Raw genomic sequence first — 19,234 nt, forward strand, 5'->3', positions numbered from 1 at the left:
GGTAAAACATGAAAGCGCGTACAAAAGTAAGTAGGAAAACCAAATCTCGAGGGAGCGCCCAACACGTGACACATGGCGACTGGCGCGCTCTAAGGCCACCAAAAAAGACCACCGAGGAGCTTGCGCAAGGGGTGCCATTCATTTAGTTTCTCCCATCTGTTGAGTTTAGGGGAGATAAGGTCCCATTGTGCTATTATACATGAAATATTAGAACGTAAAGCTTGTTTTCAATTTTGTAGTTTCATTCATAAACGTAGAAACAACAATTTCAAGGCCGATAATCTCTAAAAAGACCTATATTTAGGAACGGAGGAAGTATAATTTAAAATATGATGAGTAGAGTCACGAAACAATAACTCAAGCCTTGATTATGTCCGTTTGGTTGATCAGAGTTGTTCACAAAAAAATATTGGTAAACAAAAAGGAAAAGGTAATAATATTTCTGATACGAACATGAGAGGAAGTAAAATCTATTCAACTGTAACACGTATTGTGTATCTATTTATTTATTATTTTCTGGCCAGTTAAATTGTTGTGACTGCACCATTGCAGCCTTTTCCCACTCTCTCATCGTGATGCCTAGCTAGCTTGCTAGCACTGCTCTACTCTGCATGTTACGGGAGTTCGCCGGAAATTTCTGGATAGCCACGGCAGATTCACGTGCGCACAGGGATAGGCAGCGGGGATGGAGCCCACAGCGAATCCTTGCAACATGGGCCGTCAGATAGATATATCCAACGATGTCTATGTGGCCACGTAGTCCTCCATCACAAGATGTTAAATATGAGCCGTTCGATTGAAAAGATCCAACGGTTCTTATGAAGTGCTACTCGGACACTATATAGGAGTATAGAAAATATGAATTCAATGAGATAATTTTCCTTGACATGCATTAACATTTTCTTAGTTAAATCTTTAGTCAAAATTTAACACAAACTACAAAGGGGACCTATAAACCAGGACGGAGGTAGTAGTCATCAATTAGCAAAAGTTGCATCTACTTATTTTATTATCATGGACATCGTACATGGTCATGAATTAGTTAAGGGAACAGGTCAAACATTATCCCGCAAAAAAAAAAACAGGTCAAACATTGCATCTACACACAAGTACACACAGGGATACCGCAGAACAGATCAATAATTGTGTCTGTTGATAAGCATGGACCGCATTCCACAGTTTATTGCAGGAGCGCGCGAGAACTCAAAAACATGCAAATTGCTAAGCTGATAAAATAACAAATGAAATATTTCAGAAAAGCTTTAGCAAGGTCATAAGGGGATGGTAGCAAGTAGAAAAGTAAAGATCCAGCTACTAGCTCTTTTGAAGAGAGTTACTAACTGAATACCATGAAGAGAAATAGTACCATGTGCCAACAAGTAAAAACGAAAATAAAAAATATACCTTGACATGTAAAATGAGAATTATTTGTTACCATCCCTCTCTTTTTTCTATTTTCGGAAAGATACTGACTGAATACCATGTAAACTGACAATAATATTTAGAAAACTGTGTAATGACCTCTCAAAATCTTCAAAGCTAATCCATAAAATAAATTCTTCAGAGCTAAAGAAGATAGTTTACCATTGCACAAATCTAGCATGGAGGCACCCAATTTACCAACTGCAGCTTTTGCACTTCTTATTTCTTCCTGCCCAAACAACATAAGAAATTGAAGAAACGTTAGTTTCAGACAGTAACAGTATGTTGGTGAATTTAGCGGAATGCACAATAGTCCAATAGCCAAGACTTACATGAGGATCGTGCCCTTTAGCAGCTATAAATAAACCACCAACACGAACCAACGGGAGGCAGTACTCAGCTGCAAAGGAGAAAACTAGGGTTAATTGATATATATTGTCTAGTAAACCCCCAAAAACATGTTACATGATAAATACCTAAAATTTTAAGTTCTGCGACAGCTCTTGCAGCTGCTACATCAAATGACTCTCTGAAATCATGACTTTGGCCAGCATTCTGTCCTATAAGTGAACATAAGTAAAATAGTCAAAATATAACAGTGATGACATTCACTAGATTGGGAAATCATAGGTAATTTTATGATGATGCTTCAAATGTGTTCAGGAATGAATCTCTTGCACCTCGAAGATCATAAAAATGTCTTCAATTGAGAAATTTCCATGTTGTGATTTATTTGGTAAATTAGCAACTAGGCATACACTGAGCATACAATTCCAACTCTACTAAAATAAGAAAACCAGATTGTCGCAAATCCAATCAAATACATGAAAAATTCAATCAATCAGAATGCATTGCATTATCTTAGCTGCTCAAAGACAGCTTACCTCAGCTCGGTCACACACCACATCCACATTTGACAGCTCCATGACCTCAACTGCGTGCTCCAAGAACGTGCACCGCTTCCGCATCGACTCCAACAGCGTAAACTTCCAGCCTGAAACAGACAATATTAATTCAAATTGCAACAGGAAAGGTAAAAAAATTACATAGTGCTTTCAGTGATATCATGAAACACTAATCGTTGAACAGAGATGATTGATTACTTGGCCGCGCAACAGCAAGGATAAGACCAGGAAGCCCGGCGCCGGAGCCGACATCGACAAGGCTGATGCCAGAAATGTCGCCGCCGCGGGAGGTGTATGCGCGCTCGAGTGGAGGAAGCACGGCAAGCGAGTCAACCACGTGGCGCGTCATGACCTCGGACTCGTCGGTGACGGCGGTAAGGTTCATCCTCTGAACAGCGAAGAGAACATGTAATAACTGGGGTTTAGGGTTGTAGCCCGTGGCTGAGGTTTAGAGAGGGACCTGGTTCCAGTCGAGGAGGGCGTCCACGTAGAGGGAGACCTGGCGCTGCTGCTGCGTCGAGAGAGATGTAGCGGAGGACGAGGCGGCGGCGGTCACGGTGGTGCGAAGGTGGAGGAGGGGGCGCCGGGCCTGGCGGCGCTGGCCGAGGAAGAGACGCGGGAGGAGAAGGCGGCGGCTCCCGGCGCTGCAGCAGCAGAGCGACATCCCTTGCGGCGGCGGCGGCGGCGGAGCTTCGCGCGCGCCCGAGGCGGGGATGGAGGATGGGGTTGGACCGTTGCCGTTTTGGGGCTCTGATGTGTAAATACGCTTTACGTGTCTCGACAATCGTAAACGTCTACTATTTTTTCGTGTTCCGGTGCAGAAAACGTAAACTCTTACCCGCAAAAAAAACGTAAAGTCTGACCTGTCTTTTCGGGAGTAATAATTCTGTTGCGGGGCTGTTTTGAGACTAGTGGACTGAAAACAAGAGGTCAGAGCTGGTTGGATAGTTAGAGGGACACTGGTATTTTCAGTAGGGATGAAAACGGCGCGAAAACGGACGGAACTGGGTGCTATCATATTTATTTTCATATTTTTTTGCAGAAGCGGAAACGAATACAGAAACCACGGAAACGAATAAGGAAATAAATACTATCGGAAACAGACACGAAGCAAATACAGAGCAAACACGGAAACAAAACGGTTTGTTGACTAGAACTTAAAACCTCCTTGAATCCTAGAGAAATATAGAAAAAAACAAATAAATTTATGGAATTGTTAACATGACTCCAAAATAATATGGTTGTGTTAGTAACATAGGATAATATTGTAGTAGTACATGACAATCCTGTATATGGTCTAGTTGAGTACGTGTGTGGTAGTAAAACTTGGTCCTCAAATGATCCATTCTGCTTATTCTACTCATTGTGTCATTGTGTGTTCTTTGGTAGTTGGGCTATCTATAGTAGAAACGGAAATTTCATATTTACGAAAACGAAAAGTTCCATTTCCACGTCTGTTCCACCGGAAAATACCATTCCGTTTTGGTTTCAGTTTCCGCATAAAAAAACCATTTCCATTTCCGTTTTGCAAATTTCCATTTCCATTTTCATATTTCCTCTCAGTTTCCATTTTTCGTCCGGAAAAGCGGAAACTTTCCACACCATTTTCATCCCTAATTTTCAGCCCATCATGATTCAAGTCCTCATGCTTGCATTATTTCTGGATTTTCGGCGATGTGCTTTCAGTGGGAGGCGATGTTTCCGTCGACGACGAGGCGACCACGGTGAGAGCAACTCCAACGGGCCGACCCAAATGGACGGCAATTTTGTCTGCTTTTTATCCGTTTTGGTCGGCCAGGCGGACACGAGCGTCCGCTTCCGCGTTTGGGTCGCCACGTGCGCCCAACGCTGGCGCGACCCATTTTGACGGTGCTAGAAAAAAATGCATGCATATTTAAAATAAAAGCAACATTAATTAAACATTAAAGCCGGCCATGAAGGCCGGCGGGAGTCCACGCGTCCACATTTGCATTTAAGAAAAATAAAAACAAACTAAACTACGTGGCGGCACGCTGCCCTAGGCGTCGTCGTCATCCTCGGGGACCGTGAGGTCGATGAGCGTCGGAGCCAAGTCGGCCCAGGGGAACGCCGTGTTCCAGAGCGCGTTCATGTCGGGCGGGGGTTGTGCCAGCGCGGGCAGTGCCGCCATGGGCTATGCTGCCGCGGCCTGGCGCGCCTCCTCCTCGGCCTCGCGCTGCTCGGCCTCGACGTCGCACTCGAGCATCTCGAGGTACTCGCCGTCGCGGTGCTCCTCGGTCACCCGTATCTGGCGCCAGTGCTCGAGGTACGTCGGCTCCTGTGCCGGTGTCGCCCCCAGCCACATCGGCGGCGCGCTGACCTACTCGCGCACTACTCCCGTCAAGGTGTAGCGCTCGATGGGCTCCGGCTCCGGTTGCGGCTCGGCTTTGACGAGGCAGCGAGGAAGGGACGGCGGGGCCACCGGCGGCACCACGTAGTCGCCCGCCGCGGAGAGGGCCATGGACGCCTCGTACCGAGCCTCCTCTTCCTCCGCCGCCTCCGCCCTACACCGCTCGTCCTCCTCGCTCTTCCTGTAGACGGCCGCAAGGGCCACCTGGTCTTCCTCGCGGATGATGAGCGGGGCGGCGGCAACCTGCGGTCGACCTCGTGCACGCCGCGTCGCCTCGCCTCCTCATACTCGAACGCAAACCATCTTGCCTAGTTGGGCGAGTCGGTTGCATAGGCGGAGTCGCGGCGCTGCTCCGACGTCAGCAGCGCCCGCCGGCGACGCACCTCCTCCGCATGCGCCCTAGCCGACCGCGGCACCGCCGGCATTGGGATCCTCTCCGAATCAAGATGCCAGTTGTGCGGCAGGGTGGCGTCGGGGTACAGCAGAGGCACGCGGGTGCTGCCAGTGCCACTCCGGCTGGTGCACGGGCACGTTCACGCGCTGCCTCTGCCGGCGAGCCAGCGCCGGCGGAGGCGGGAGGAACTCCGCTGGGAAAGGGACGGCGGGGGCCTTGCCCTTCGACTTGCTGCTGCTGCCGACGGAGAAGAGCCCCATTTGGCACGGCTGGGGTGGCTAGGGTTGGCCAGGGTTTGCTGGCGACGGGGGAGCGAGTGTGGCTAGATGGAGACGTGGGCTTAAAAAAGGACGACCGACGTTGCTGACGTGTGGGCCCGGGGTCATAAATTAAGCTGACCAGCGAGGTGGCAGGTAGTTGGATGACCGCCAGGTGGGGCCACGACGGACACCGAGAAGGCGCGCGTGGCGTCCGTTCTGCGTCCGCGCCGGTGCATTTGGGGCGCATATTTGGGTCGCAAATGCGTCGGCGCGGATGCATTTTGGATTTGGGTCGGCGAGTTAGGCCTCCTCTTTTGTCCGCGCCTACCCAAACGGACGGCGGCAGACGAAACGGGTCGCCCTGTTGGAGTTGCTCTGACTTCATAAATTTCAAGATGACATCCCGACTCAGTCTCTCGGGGGTGCTCATAGGGGTAGGGTGTGCGTGTGTGCGTTCATATGGATGAGTGTATGCGCGTATGTATGAGCGCTTCCGTTTGTACTGATGTTCAAAAAAAACAGATGCGCAACACGCGGCACGCAAAAAAAATGCTTTATAGCATCGAAATAGTCGGTTTTTCTGTGCAGCTGAGCGCAACCGCTCTAAAATTTAGCGCGCGAGCCGCTCCAGCAGGGCTGCAAAAAACAGCGCGTACGTCCAGCACAAACAGTATATGAACTCCAAACAAAACCAAAAAGATCAAACACATAAAAAATAATCAATAATAAATAGTTCAATTTTATTACAACTCAGACAAAAAGTTTATCTTCCAATACAATAAATAGTTCAACACTACAACATCAATCGTACAACATCAAACATACAAATCATCATGCGTTTTGTCGGCCATTCCATGCCCACCACTCCTTGATTAAATTCTTCTGAAGATCATCATGCGTTTCGGCACGACGAATGGCATGATAGGAGGCAACAAATCGGGCCACCCTCGCAGCCCTCCGCCGCACTCACACGAGATGTGTCGTGGATTTAGCACGACAGATGCCCTAGCAAAAGGACTTAGGTGTGGAGCCATCGCAATTGGGTTAGCTTAAAGGAGTTGAACGGGACAAAGGACACAGAGAGTTTACCCAGGTTCGGCCCCTCTCAATGAGGTAAAAGCCTACTTCTGCCTTCGCTTGTATTGCTTGGGTTTTGATTACCAAGGAGCAAATACGCTTGACCTAGTACTCGATTGATTGTTTCTTGAGTTAATCCACCTCCGGATCACCCCTTTATATACAGGTTGATGCCCGACGGCTTACAAGTCTCGGTCGGCTCACACAAACATGGCCGGCTCGGTTTCTAACTAAAATTGCCTTACAGAACAAGTCATCTCCTGACGGTTCACACATTTAGGCATAGAGTCGCCTCCGAGCCTTGGGCCTTCAACAAACTTCATCCATGAACTGCCAGCTTCATGCTTAAGTTGCCAACGGCATGACCCGGCCCCTCCTGGGCGGGTCATACCTAGGAGTTATATCCTCAACATTAGGCCCAAGGTTGATTTGAACTGGTTCACATCAATCTTCATAACTTGACTTAGCAGATTCTTCTTTTATCAACCTTTACCAATTTACTGCAACCAGCCATGACGTCACATCATCGAACCGTGGTAACCCGCCATTACATAACACACATTGATTCCGCACAAGGCCAAGGATATCTCAACAGATCTTTATCTTAATGGACCTCCCGAAAATCGAAGCGTCCACATAGCCACATAATCATTCTTTGCCCTCCTCGATTCTCGCGCATGCCATTTATTGCTACCTCTTGAGCTTGCGTTAGTTTTCCATTGAAAAGGAAAGGGTGATGTAGCAAAGTATCGTAAGTATTTCCCTCAGTTTTGAGAACCAAGGTATCAATCCAGTAGGAGACAATGCACAAGTCACCGAATACCTGCACAAACAATCAACAACTTGCACCCAACGTGATAAAGGGGTTGTCAATCCCTTCACGGTTACTTGCAAAAGTGAGATCTGATAGAGATAGATAAACGGTAAAGTAAATATTTTTGGTATTTTTGGTTTATAGATTGGAAAGTAAATATTGCAATTAAAAGGAACGGTGACAGAAATTGGTAAGTTGACGGGAAAATAATAGATTCAATATAATGGAAAAGAGACCCCGGGGCCATAGGTTTCACTAGTGGCTTCTCTCAAGATAGCAAATATTACGGTGGGTGAACAAATTACTGCCGAGCAATAGATAGAAAAGCGCATAGTTATGATGATATCTAAGGAAATGATCATGAACATAGGCATCACGTCTGTGTCAAGTAGACCGACACAATTCTGCATCTACTACTATTACTCCACACATCGACCGCTATCCAGCATGCATCTAGAGCACTAAGTTCATAAAGAGCGGAGTAACGCATTAAGTAAGATGACATGATGTAGAGGAATTAACTCAAGCAATATGATGAAAACCCCATCCTTTTATCCTCGATGGCAACAATACAATACGTGCCTTGCTGCCCCTACTGTCACTGGGAAAGGACAAGAAAGATTGAATCCAAAGCTAAGCACTTCTCCCATTGCAAGAAAGATCAATCTAGTAGGCCAAGCTAAACCGATAATTCGAAGAGACTTGCAAAGATATCAAATCATGCATATAAGAATTCATGGAAGAACCAAATAATATTCATAGATAATCTGATCATAAATCCACAATTCATCGAATCTCGGCAAACACACCGCAAAAGAGTATTACATCGAATAGATCTCCAAGAACATTGAGGAGAACATGGTATTGAGAATCAAAGAGAGAGAAGAAGCCATATAGCTAATAACTATGGAGCCATAGGTCTGTGGTAAATTATAGATATGTTGGAGACGTATCAAGCATCCCCAAGCTTAATTACTGCTCGTCCTCGAGTAGGTAAATGATAAAAACACAATTTTTTATGTGGAATGCTACCTAACATATTTATCCATGTAATTTTATTTATTGTGGCATGAATGTTCAGATCCGAAAGATTCAAAACAAAAGTTTAAAATTGACATAAAAATAATAATATTTCAAGCATACTAACAAAGTAATCATGTCTTCTCAAAATATCATGGCCAAAGAAAGTTATCCCTACAAAATCATATAGTCTGGCTATGCTCTATCTTCACAAAATATTTAAATCATGCACAACCCCGGTTTCAACCAAGCAATTATTTCATACTTTAGTATTTTCAAATAAATTCAACTTTCACGCAATACATGAGCATGAGCCATGGACATAGCACTATAGGTGGAATAGAATGGTGGTTGTGGAGAAGACAAAAATGAGAAGATAGTCTCACATCGACTAGGCGTATCAACGGGCTATGGAGATGCCCATCAATAGATATCAATGTGAGTGAGTAGGGATTACCATGCAATGGATGCACTAGAGCTATAAGTGTATGAAAGGTCAAAAAGAAACTAAGTGGGTGTGCATCCAACTCGCTTGCTCACGAAGACCTAGGGCATTTTGAGGAAAGCCATCATTGGAATATACAAGCCAAGTTCTATAATGAAAAATTCCCACTAGTATATGGAAGTGACAAGACTCTCTATCATGAAGATCATGGTGCTACTTTGAAGCACAAGTGTGGAAAAAAGGATAGTAACATTGTCCCTTCTCTCTTTTTTCTCTCATTTTTTATTTTTTTATTTGGGCCTTCTCCTTTTTTTGGCCTCTTTTTTTTTCTTCTCTTTTTTTACTTTTCGTCCGGAGTCTCATCCTGACTTGTGGGGGAATCATAGTCTCCATCATCCTTTCCTCACATGGGACAATGCTCTAATAATGAAGATCATCACACTTTTATTTACTTACAACTCAAGAATTACGACTCAATACTTAGAACAAAATATGACACTATGTGAATGCCTCCGGCGGTGTACGGGGATGTGCAATGATTCAAGAGTGACATGTATGAAAGAATTATGAACGGTGGCTTTGCCACAAATACGATGTCAACTACATGATCATGTAAAGCAATATGACAATGATGAAGCGTGTCATAATAAACGGAATGGTGGAAAGTTGCATGGCAATATATCTCAGAATGGCTATGGAAATGCCGTAATAGATAGGTGTGGTGGCTGCTTTGAGGAAGGTAATGGTGAGTGTATGGTACTGGCGAAAGTTGCTCGACACAAGAGAGGCTAGCAATGGTGGAAGGGTGAGAGTGCGTATAATCCATGGACTCAACATTAGTCATAAAGAACTCATATACTTATTGCAAAAATCTACAAGTCATCAAAACCAAGCACTACGCGCATGCTCCTAGGGGAAAGGTTGGTAGGAGTTAACCATCGCGCGGTCCCGACCTCCACTCATAAGGAAGACAATAAATAAATAAATCATGCTCCAACTTCATCACATAATGGTTTACCATACGTGCATGCTACGGGAATCAGAAACCTCAACACAAGTTTTTGTTCAGATTCACAATTACTCCACTAGCATGACCCTAATATCACCATCTTCATATCTCAAAACAATCATAAAGAATCAAACTTCTCATAGTATTCAATGCACTTTATATGAAAGTTTTTATTATATCCATCTTGGATGCCCATCATATTAGGACTAGTTTTATAACCCAAGCAAATTACCATGTTGTTCTAAAAGACTCTCAAAATGATATAAGTGAAGCATGAGAGTTCAACAATTTCTATAAAATAAAGCCACCGCCGTGCTCTAAAAAGGTATAAGTGAAGCACTAGAGCAATATTGCCTAGCTCAAAAGATATAAGTGAAGCACATAGAGTATTCTAATAAATCACAATTCATGCGTGTCTCTCCCAAAAGGTGTGTACAACAAGGATGATTGTGGTAAACTAAAAAGCAAATACTCAAATCATACAAGACGCTCCAAGCAAAACACAAATCATGTGGTGAATAAAAATATAGCCTCAAGTAAAGTTACCAATAGATGAAGACGAAAGAGGGGATGCCTTCCGGGGCATCCCCAAGCTTAGACTTTTGGTTGTCCTTGAATATTACCTTGGGGTGCCTTGGGCATCCCCAAGCTTAGGCTCTTGCCACTCCTTATTCCATAGTCCATTAAATCCTTACCCAAAACTTGAAAACTTCACAACATAAAACTCGACAGAAAATCTCATGAGCTCCGTTAGTATAAGAAAATAAACCAGCACTTTAAGGTACTGTTGAAAACTCATTATTTATTTATATTTGTGTAATATCTACTGTGTTCAAACTTTTCAATGGTTCATACCCCCCGATACTACCCATAGATTCATCAAAATAAGCAAACAACAAGCGAAAAACAGAATCTGTGAAAAACAGAACAGTATGTGGTAATCTGTAACTCTCGAATACTTCTGTAACTCCAAAAATCTATCCAAATTAGGAAAACCTGAGAAATTTTTGTACCAATTCAGAGCAAAAAGAATAATATCAAAATCACGTTTTTGTGAATTTTCAAAACTAATTACTAAGAGGAAAAGTTTCTGATTTTCAGCAGGATCAACACAACTATCACCGTAAGCTACACTAAAGGTTCTACTTGGCACAAACACTAATTAAAACATAAAACCACATCTAACCAGAGTCTAGATGAATTATTTATTACTAAACAGGAACAAAAAGCAAAGAACAAAAAAAATCGGGTTGCCTCCAACAAGCATTATCGTTTAACGTCCTTAGCTAGGCAGTGATAATTTTGATGATGCTCACATAAAAGAGAAGAATTGAAGCACAAAGAGAGCATCACAAAACACGTGACAAACACATCTAAGTCTAACATACTTCCTATGCATAGGCATTTTTTAAGCAAACAAATTATCAAGGCAAGCAAAAACTAGCATATGCAAGGAAGAAGAAAGAGACGATAGCAATGTTAGCATGAAAAGAGGTAATTTAGTAACATGAAAATTTCTACGATGATATTTTCCTCTCTCATAGTAATTACATGTAGGATCATAAGCAAATTCAACAATATAGCTATCGCAAAACATATTCTCAACACGATCCACATGCATGCAAAGTTAACACTCTTCCAAAATAGTGGGATTAACATTAACTAAAGTCATGACCTCTCCAAACCCACTTTTATCAAACATTTCATAAGATTGATCATTCTCCAAATGTGTGGGATATAAAGTTGACACTCTTCCAAAACCACTTTCAATATTATTGCAAACACTATTATCAATCTCATATTCATCATGGGTCTTAAATAAATTTTCAAGATCATAAGAAGAATCACCCCAATCATGATCATTGCAACAAGTAGTGGACATAGCAAAACTAGCATCCCCAAGCTTAGGGTTTTGTATATTTTTAGCATAATTGACATTAATAGAATTCAAAACTAGCATCCCCAAGCTTAGGGTTTTGTATATTTTTAGCATAATTGACATTAATAGAATTTATAATACATCATTGAAATCATGATTTTTATTCAAAGATCTATCGTGAATCACTTCATAAAGCACTTCATCACAATTTTCAGATTCACGAATTTCAAGCAAAACCTTATAAAGATAATCTAGTGCACTCAAATCTCTAGAAATTGGTTCATCATAATTGGATCTCTTAAAAATATTAGCAAGTGGATGAGGATCCATAAAATTTTAGCAAGCAAAGATGCAGGCAAAAAGAAGGCACATGGTAACACAAGCGAACAAAAGATCGAACGGAAGAGGGGCGAAGAAAAGGCAAGGATTTTTGAAAATCGTTTTAGAAGTGGGGGAGAGGAAAATGAGAGGCGAATTGCGAATAATGTAATGCAAGGGAGAAGAGTTTATGATGGGTACTTGGTATGGCTTGACTTGACGTAGATCTCCCCGGCACGACGCCAGATGTCCTTCTTGCTACCTCTTGAGCTTGCATTGGTTTTGTCTTGAAGAGGAAAGGGTGATGCAGTAAAGTAGCGCAAGTATTTCCCTCGGTTTTGAGAACCAAGGTATCAATCCAGTAGGAGACAACGCACAAGTCACCGAATACCTGCACAAACAATCAACAACTTGCACCCAACGCGATAAAGGGGTTGTCAATCCCTTCATGGTCACTTGCAAAAGTGAGATCCGATAGAGATAGATAAACGGTAAAGTAAATATTTTTGGTATTTTTGGTTTATATATTGGAAAGTAAAGATTGCAATTAAAAGGAACGACGACAGAAATTGGTAAGTTGACGGGAAAATAATAGATTGAATATAATGGAAAAGAGACCCGGGGGCCATAGGTTTCACTAGTGGCTTCTCTCAAGATAGCAAATTTTACAGTGGGTGAACAAATTACTGCCGAGCAATTGATAGAAAAGCGCATAGTTATGATGATATCTAAGGCAATGATCATGAACATAGGCATCACATCCGTGTCAAGTAGACCGAAACGATTCTGCATCTCCTACAATTACTCAACACATCGACTGCTATCCAGCATGCATCTAGAGTATTAAGTTCATAAATAACGGAGTAACGCATTAAGTAAGATGACATGATGTAGAGGAATTAACTCAAGCAATATGATGAAAACCCCATCTTTTTATCCTCGATGGCAACAATACAATGCGTGCGTTGCTGCCCCTACTGTCACTGGGAAAGGACACCGCAAGATTGAACCCAAAGCTAAGCACTTCTCCCATTGCAAGAAAGATCAATCTAGTAGGCCAAACTAAACCGATAATTCGAAGAGACTTACAAAGATATCAAATCATGCATATAAGAATTCAGAGAAGAACCAAATAATATTCATAGATAATCTGATCATAAATCCACAATTCATCGGATCTCGGCAAACACACCGCAAAAGAGTATTACATGGAATAGATCTCCAAGAACATCGAGGAGAACATGGTATTGAGAATCAAAGAGAGAGAAGAAGCCATCTAGCTAATAACTATGGACCCGTAGATCTGTGGTAAACTACTCACGCTTCATCGGAGAGGCAATGGTGTTGATGAAGAAGCCCTCCATGACCGAATCCCCCTCCGGCAGGACGCAGGAAAAGGCCCCTAGATTGTATCTCACGGGTACAGAAGGTTGCGGCAGTGGAAAAGTGGTTTTGTGGCTCTCCTGGATGTTTTCAGGGTATAAGAGTATATATTGGCGAAGGAGCTACGAGGTAGGGGGCGCGCCTTACCCCCTGGGCCCGTCCTCCTGCCTCGTGGCCACCTTGTTACATCTCCGACTTCTTCTCCAAGTCTTTTGGTTTCCTTCTGGTCCAAGAAAGAACATCGCGAAAGTTTCATTCCGTTTGGACTCTGTTTGGTATTCCTTTTCTACGAAACTCTAAAGTAGGCAAAAAAAAGCAGAAACAAGCATTGGGCTCTCGGTTAATAGGTTAGTCCCAAAAATTATATAAAATAGCATATAAGTGCCTATTAAACATCCAAAACAGATAATATAATGGCATGGAACAATAAAAAATTATAGATACGTTGGAGACGTATATCTATCCACTTCCTTATAAATAGGGACAGGGGGTCCTCCTTTTCACCTTTTACCCCTGCCCTCGCATCTTCTTCTTCCTCCTCGCGCCGACTAGCACAGCCCGAGCTCCGCCGTTATCGTCTCCAGTCCTCAACTCTGGCCGCTGCATCAACCTGACCGTGTCCAGAGATCGCAGTGCTCCTCCGCTGTTCATCAACATCAACAGGTACCCTTTCTGCTTCGTATCAGATCTGCACTAGGGTTCCCATCGTTCATCGGAGTTCTTCGGTGTTCATCAAAACTTCTCCATTGTTCCCTTTTCAATGATTGGTTTGATCCAACCGTAGTATAAACTTGGTGCAGTAGTAGTTTTAGCCCCTATTTCCAAACACAGATGCGCTCCATCCTCCTAGGACCCAAAGCCCAACTCGCGTGTTCTTCTGCCATTGTAACTAGGTTAAAATTTATTTTTCATTTTTGAAATGTTGTAGATCCAAAACCGCAGAACCAATATGTGGAACCTGTTTACTTAAGACTTAGCAAAATTTCAACTCTACTCCTGATCTGTAGTCATTAGCTCCTCATGTCGGTTTAAATGACAACATGTAACCTGATAACCCACAAGTATAGGGGATCACAACAGTTTTTCAGGGTAGAGTATTCAACCCAAATTTATTGATTCGACACAAGGGGAGCCAAAGAATATTCTCAACTATTAGCAGTTGAGTTGTCAATTCAACCACACCTAGAAAACTTAATATGTGCAGCAAAGTATTTAGTAGCAAACTAATATGGAAGTAATGGTAACAGTGGCAAAAGTAACAGTAGCAGTTTTGTAGTAATTGTAACAGTGGCAATGGTAAAGTAACTAAGCAAAGATCAATATGTGAAAAGCTTGTAGGCATTGGATCAGTGATGGATAATTATGTCGCATGCGATTCCTCATGCAATAGTTATAACATAGGGTGACATAGAACTAGCTCCAGTTCATCAATGTAATGTAGGCATGTATTAATATAGTCATACGTGCTTATGGAAAAGAACTTGCATGACATCTTTTGTCCTACCCTCCCTTGGCAGCGGGGTCCTATTGGAAACAAAGGGATATTAAGGCCTCCTTTTAATAGAGTACCAGACCAAAGCATTAACACTTGGTGAATACATGAACTCCTCAAACTACGGTCATCACCGGGAGTGGTCCCGATTATTGTCACTTCGGGGTTGCCGGATCATAACACATAGTAGGTGACTATTTACTTACAAGATAGGATCAATGTCGGTGGGAAACGACACCTATGGGATCACAAGGATCCCTTCTGTGGTTGCGGAGCGCTGGGTGGTGAGGAGAGCAGGATCAACAATTAGTACGAGCATACGGATTGTTTATCCAAGTTCGGCCGCGGAGATGCGTAATACCCTAGTCCTGCTTAGATGTGTATTTGTGTTCTTGAGGTTCTTGAACTAGCTACCATGGGCGTAACTTATCCAAAAGTCCGAATCCTTCTCCTGGATGCCTTGGGTCTCCTTTTATAGGTAAAGGGATCACCAAAGTGGCACACAGGAGGTGGCATCGGGGTACTGTGGCTAAGCTTATCGCTAGCTATTACAGGACAAAACACATTTAATGCGCCTCTGACGTGCCCCCTCCACTTTACCGCCGCTTCGCCTCGTCTCGACACGCGCCTGGGCCAGCGAGGCGGCCAGCACCATGTAGGCTAGCATGCAGCTGAGGTGGCGCGGTGGTAAGGCCTTCATGAAGGTTTGCATGCCACCATGTAGGCATGTGCTGAGTTGGTGAGAAGCCTCACGTTGACACGCAGGCGCCTGCCCAGCTGGTGGGTTGGCAGCTGCATGGGAGTGGTGGCAGAGACTTGACGAGTGCGGGCCTGGCCACAGCCTCGCGGATGTCCTTGGCAAGGACCTTGCCGGGGCCCCGGCAAGGGTCTTGCCGCGACGTTGCGGTCGTCCCTGGCAAGGACCTTGCCGGGGGTCTTGTGGTTTCCTTTGGTGAGAACCCCGTTGGGGTTCGTCGCTCTCCATTCTTCCTCTGATTTGGAGTGTTTATCCTCTGTCTTCACAAAGATCTGCATGCCACCATGGAGGCGCCTCCCGAGCCCTGGTCCCAACGCGGTTGGTGGCACTGGAGGAATTGGGGCTCAAGGGTGGCGCGCCCTGCTGGCGTCAGATGGGCTGCCCCGGCAAGGCCCTTGCCGGGGCTGTGGGGGCCGCCCCGGTAAGGGTCTTACCGGGGGGATCCACTTCGCCTTCTTGCTCTTTATGCCTCTGTCTTGGCGTTGCTTTGATTCTGTGTTGTGGCTTCGATTTCCTGTCTCTGCCTTGTTTAAGTGTGGCCGTGGGCGCGGCTCTGACTGCGCACGCACAAATAAGGGGTACAAAAGAGCGCCCCTTTTTAGTACACCGACAGGAGCCCCCGGGCCTGGTCCACACATAAGCGCGACACGTTGTTGGGCCAGGCCCAAAACAGTGCGCGGGCAGGCGAGGCGGTTTTTACCGTGGTACCTTTTCGTTCGCTGCGCTTCCCCATGACCCACGTTGAATGTGTGACATGGGGGTTGCGCGCGCGGGTGATCGAAGCATGCTTGCGTCATCTGCTGTGAACAGTAAAGAGGCGGCTTGCGTGTCCCTTCAAGACCGCAGGGCCGCTGCTCATTTACTATCCTTGCTTGGGAACCGTCACGCCACGCATCCCATTACACCCGTCTCTCGCACCACGTACGCCGCATGCATGATGCATAGCGAATGACAGGCGTGCGGGATACGGGAAGACGTGCGCGCGTGGGTCGATTCCCACACGCCTTCAATTGGGCGGGGAGGGCGGTCGACGGCCTCACCCGCTGTCACCTTTCATGAGATGGATTGGCCGAGAGGGGCGGCCGAGCCTCGCCCCTGTCTCTTTATAAGGAGGGGAGCGGGAGGAATGACGCCTCTCAGTCCCTTATCATCCGGCACTCCCCATCCCTTCTCCTTCCTCTTTTCTATCATGGTGAGAGGGCGCGGTGATGCTTCGTCGGTGGCGGCGAGGGTCTTTGCTCGACAACATGTTGTTCCTCCCCAAGAGCTCGTAGCAGCGGAGCCGACCATTAGAGGGAGGGGGAGGGGGTGAGGTTGAGGCCGTTGCGACGCTCGGGGAAGAGAAGGACGGGGTGGTAGATTGACCTCGCCTACGCCAGCGGCCCCTCCCCCGGTGGAGGGCCACGTCAGGGATAACCCCTACGAGTTCTTTATCAGGCTGCGCCAGCCGCCGCGCCGTTGTCTTCGCCTTCTGACCCCATTTGCACGGGAGATGGAGATGGACCCGCCGCAGGCGCTGTGGCTGCATATGAGGGGTTGTGGGAACAACGACACATGGGCCAACATCGAGTTCCCCGCCCCTCACGTCATGTATCTTCACCGAGGGTGGAAGACCTTTGCCCGCATCCACAGCCTGACGGAGGGGCTCACTCTTCATTTCAAATTAATGGAGAGCGGTCTCCTCTCCGTCAAGGTCTTTGGGAACTTTGGGACTCACGTAAGGTGCTGCGTGGAGAGCTCCTCTGATGATGAAGATTCCTCCTCGAGCGAGAGTTGCGAGGAGGACAGCGGCAGCGATGACGAGGGTAGCGGGCAGCAGGACGATGGGTCCGACTAAGCGTCGGGCACACCGCTCCGGGGCGACACCGGCGACCCCATCATCCGTGTCGCTGGCTCCTTGAATTTCTCGGGGTCGCCTCCTTGGGTGGCTGGCGTAGGGAGACTGGAGAAGGCGAAGAGCGCGGTTGGCGGGCCGTCAAGTCGGAGTACGACGGCACCGACGCCTTGATAGTGTATTGACGGACCGCTGCCTCATCATCCAGCTCTTCCTCCGATGCCACCACCGCCAACCCTCTCCTAGGCGACCACCAACATGTTCTGTTGGCCCCTTCTGCTGCTCGTACCTCGCCTAAGCGCTCCTTCTGCCCTTTTGCCTTCTTGTTTTATTTCGTGAGGAGAGGGACAAGAAAGGGATTACGGGCATCTTATCTCTTTTTTTAATTTGAAAGCCCATGGGCCTTATTAGATATTAAATGATGTAGGGCGGAACCCTAGGGGCCGATCTTTCACGTTTGGAGTGGATCCTACGGGGAGACACGAAGAACGAGCGGAAGAAAACAAAGGGGATCACGGGAAAAAATGAGAGAAACACTCAACTGACACGGAATCAATCACACGAGTGCTAGATCACCGAAAACATAAGGTAACACATGATCCAAAATCAACAAAGGTAAGATACAATAGTAACCGATCTTCTCCGTGATGAGGTCATGGGGGTCTTCCCTTGAAGGGGTCTTGAATCCGCTTGGGGGATCTTCTCCGTAGAGGTCGTGAGCTCCGAGGAGAAGTAACCAAGTGGATGAGCAAGGCTCTCACACAAAATATGAGCTAAACTAATGCTAACCCTAACTAGGAGGAGGTGGTGGAGTATATATAGGCCTTGGCCACGAAGGGGTAAGTGAGAGGGATACATGGGCCCTTGGCCCGTTCACTGTGCGCAGACAGGCGCCGGATGTATGGGCTGGGGGCCGGATGTCTGGGGCTTTGCGATGGGCCGGATGTCCGAGTTGGGAGGCCGGATGTCCGGGCTGGCCTGGGTGCCCTGTGGTTGCTCTCTGGACAGGCGGGGTCCGGATGTTCGGGCTGGGGGCCGGATTTCCGGCGGCTCGGGAAGAGCCGGATGTCCGGGCTGACGGGGTTCAGCTTCTGGACGTGTTCTGTGATGCGCGCCGGATGTCCGGGCTGTGGCTGGATGTTCAGGCTTGAGGGAAGGGCCGGATGTCCGGGCTGGGGCTGGATGTCCGAGGTCTGTAGCAGCTGGCTCTTCTTCCTTCTCCTCTTCCATGCTTGGCCTTGGTCCTTTGATTCTTCATGGTCATCTTGGTTGTACCTGAGTATAGGCAAGGTCCATGCATGAGGTAGTAGCCATGTCTCACACGTGGAAAGTGACGGTTCGAAGAGGAGTGAATTCACCTTGTGTCCAATGGCGTATGTTTGAGGTCTCGTCATATGTCCTCTTGGGGCTTGGAGAGTAGTCAGAGTGTACATGGGGATGAACGTGGGATGCTCCGCATCATATCCCCCCCTCTTGGGAAAGATCCGACCTCAGGCGCTGTGGCTTCATATGAGGGGCTGCGGGAACAATAGCACATGGGCCGACGTCGAGTTCCCCGCCCCTCACGTCATGTATCTTCACCGAGGGTGGAAGACCTTTGCCCGCATCCACAGCCTGGCGGAGGGGCTCACTCTTCATTTCAAATTAATGGAGAGCGGTCTCCTCTCCGTCAAGGTCTTTGGGCACTTTGGGACTCACATAAGGTGCTGCGTGGAGAGCTCCTCTGATCATGAAGATTCCTCCTCGAGCAAGAGTGGCGAGGAGGACAGCGGCATCGATGACGAGGGTAGCGGGCGGCAGGACGACGGGTCTGACTAAGCGCGGGCGCGCCGCTCCGGGGCGACACCGGCGACCCCA

General features: G+C 46.4%; 1 protein-coding gene across 1 annotated transcript in view; it reads right to left on the reverse strand.

Annotated features, from left to right (window-relative positions):
* Window positions 1-3,071, reverse strand: part of LOC119337946 (ribosomal RNA small subunit methyltransferase G-like) — a 5,081-nt gene extending 2,010 nt beyond the window's left edge. The window contains exons 1-6 of the mRNA XM_037610224.1: window positions 2,788-3,071; window positions 2,526-2,715; window positions 2,307-2,416; window positions 1,899-1,977; window positions 1,755-1,822; window positions 1,585-1,651 (exon numbers count right to left, since the gene is read on the reverse strand). Of these exons, the coding sequence (XP_037466121.1) occupies window positions 1,585-1,651; window positions 1,755-1,822; window positions 1,899-1,977; window positions 2,307-2,416; window positions 2,526-2,715; window positions 2,788-2,991 (718 nt within the window). The 5' untranslated portion in view covers window positions 2,992-3,071. The remainder of the gene's footprint in view (window positions 1-1,584; window positions 1,652-1,754; window positions 1,823-1,898; window positions 1,978-2,306; window positions 2,417-2,525; window positions 2,716-2,787) is intronic.
* Window positions 3,072-19,234: the final 16,163 nt, after the last annotated feature.

This window comes from Triticum dicoccoides, chromosome 7B (assembly GCF_002162155.2).
Source record: "Triticum dicoccoides isolate Atlit2015 ecotype Zavitan chromosome 7B, WEW_v2.0, whole genome shotgun sequence".
NCBI classification, from domain to species: domain Eukaryota; kingdom Viridiplantae; phylum Streptophyta; class Magnoliopsida; order Poales; family Poaceae; genus Triticum; species Triticum dicoccoides.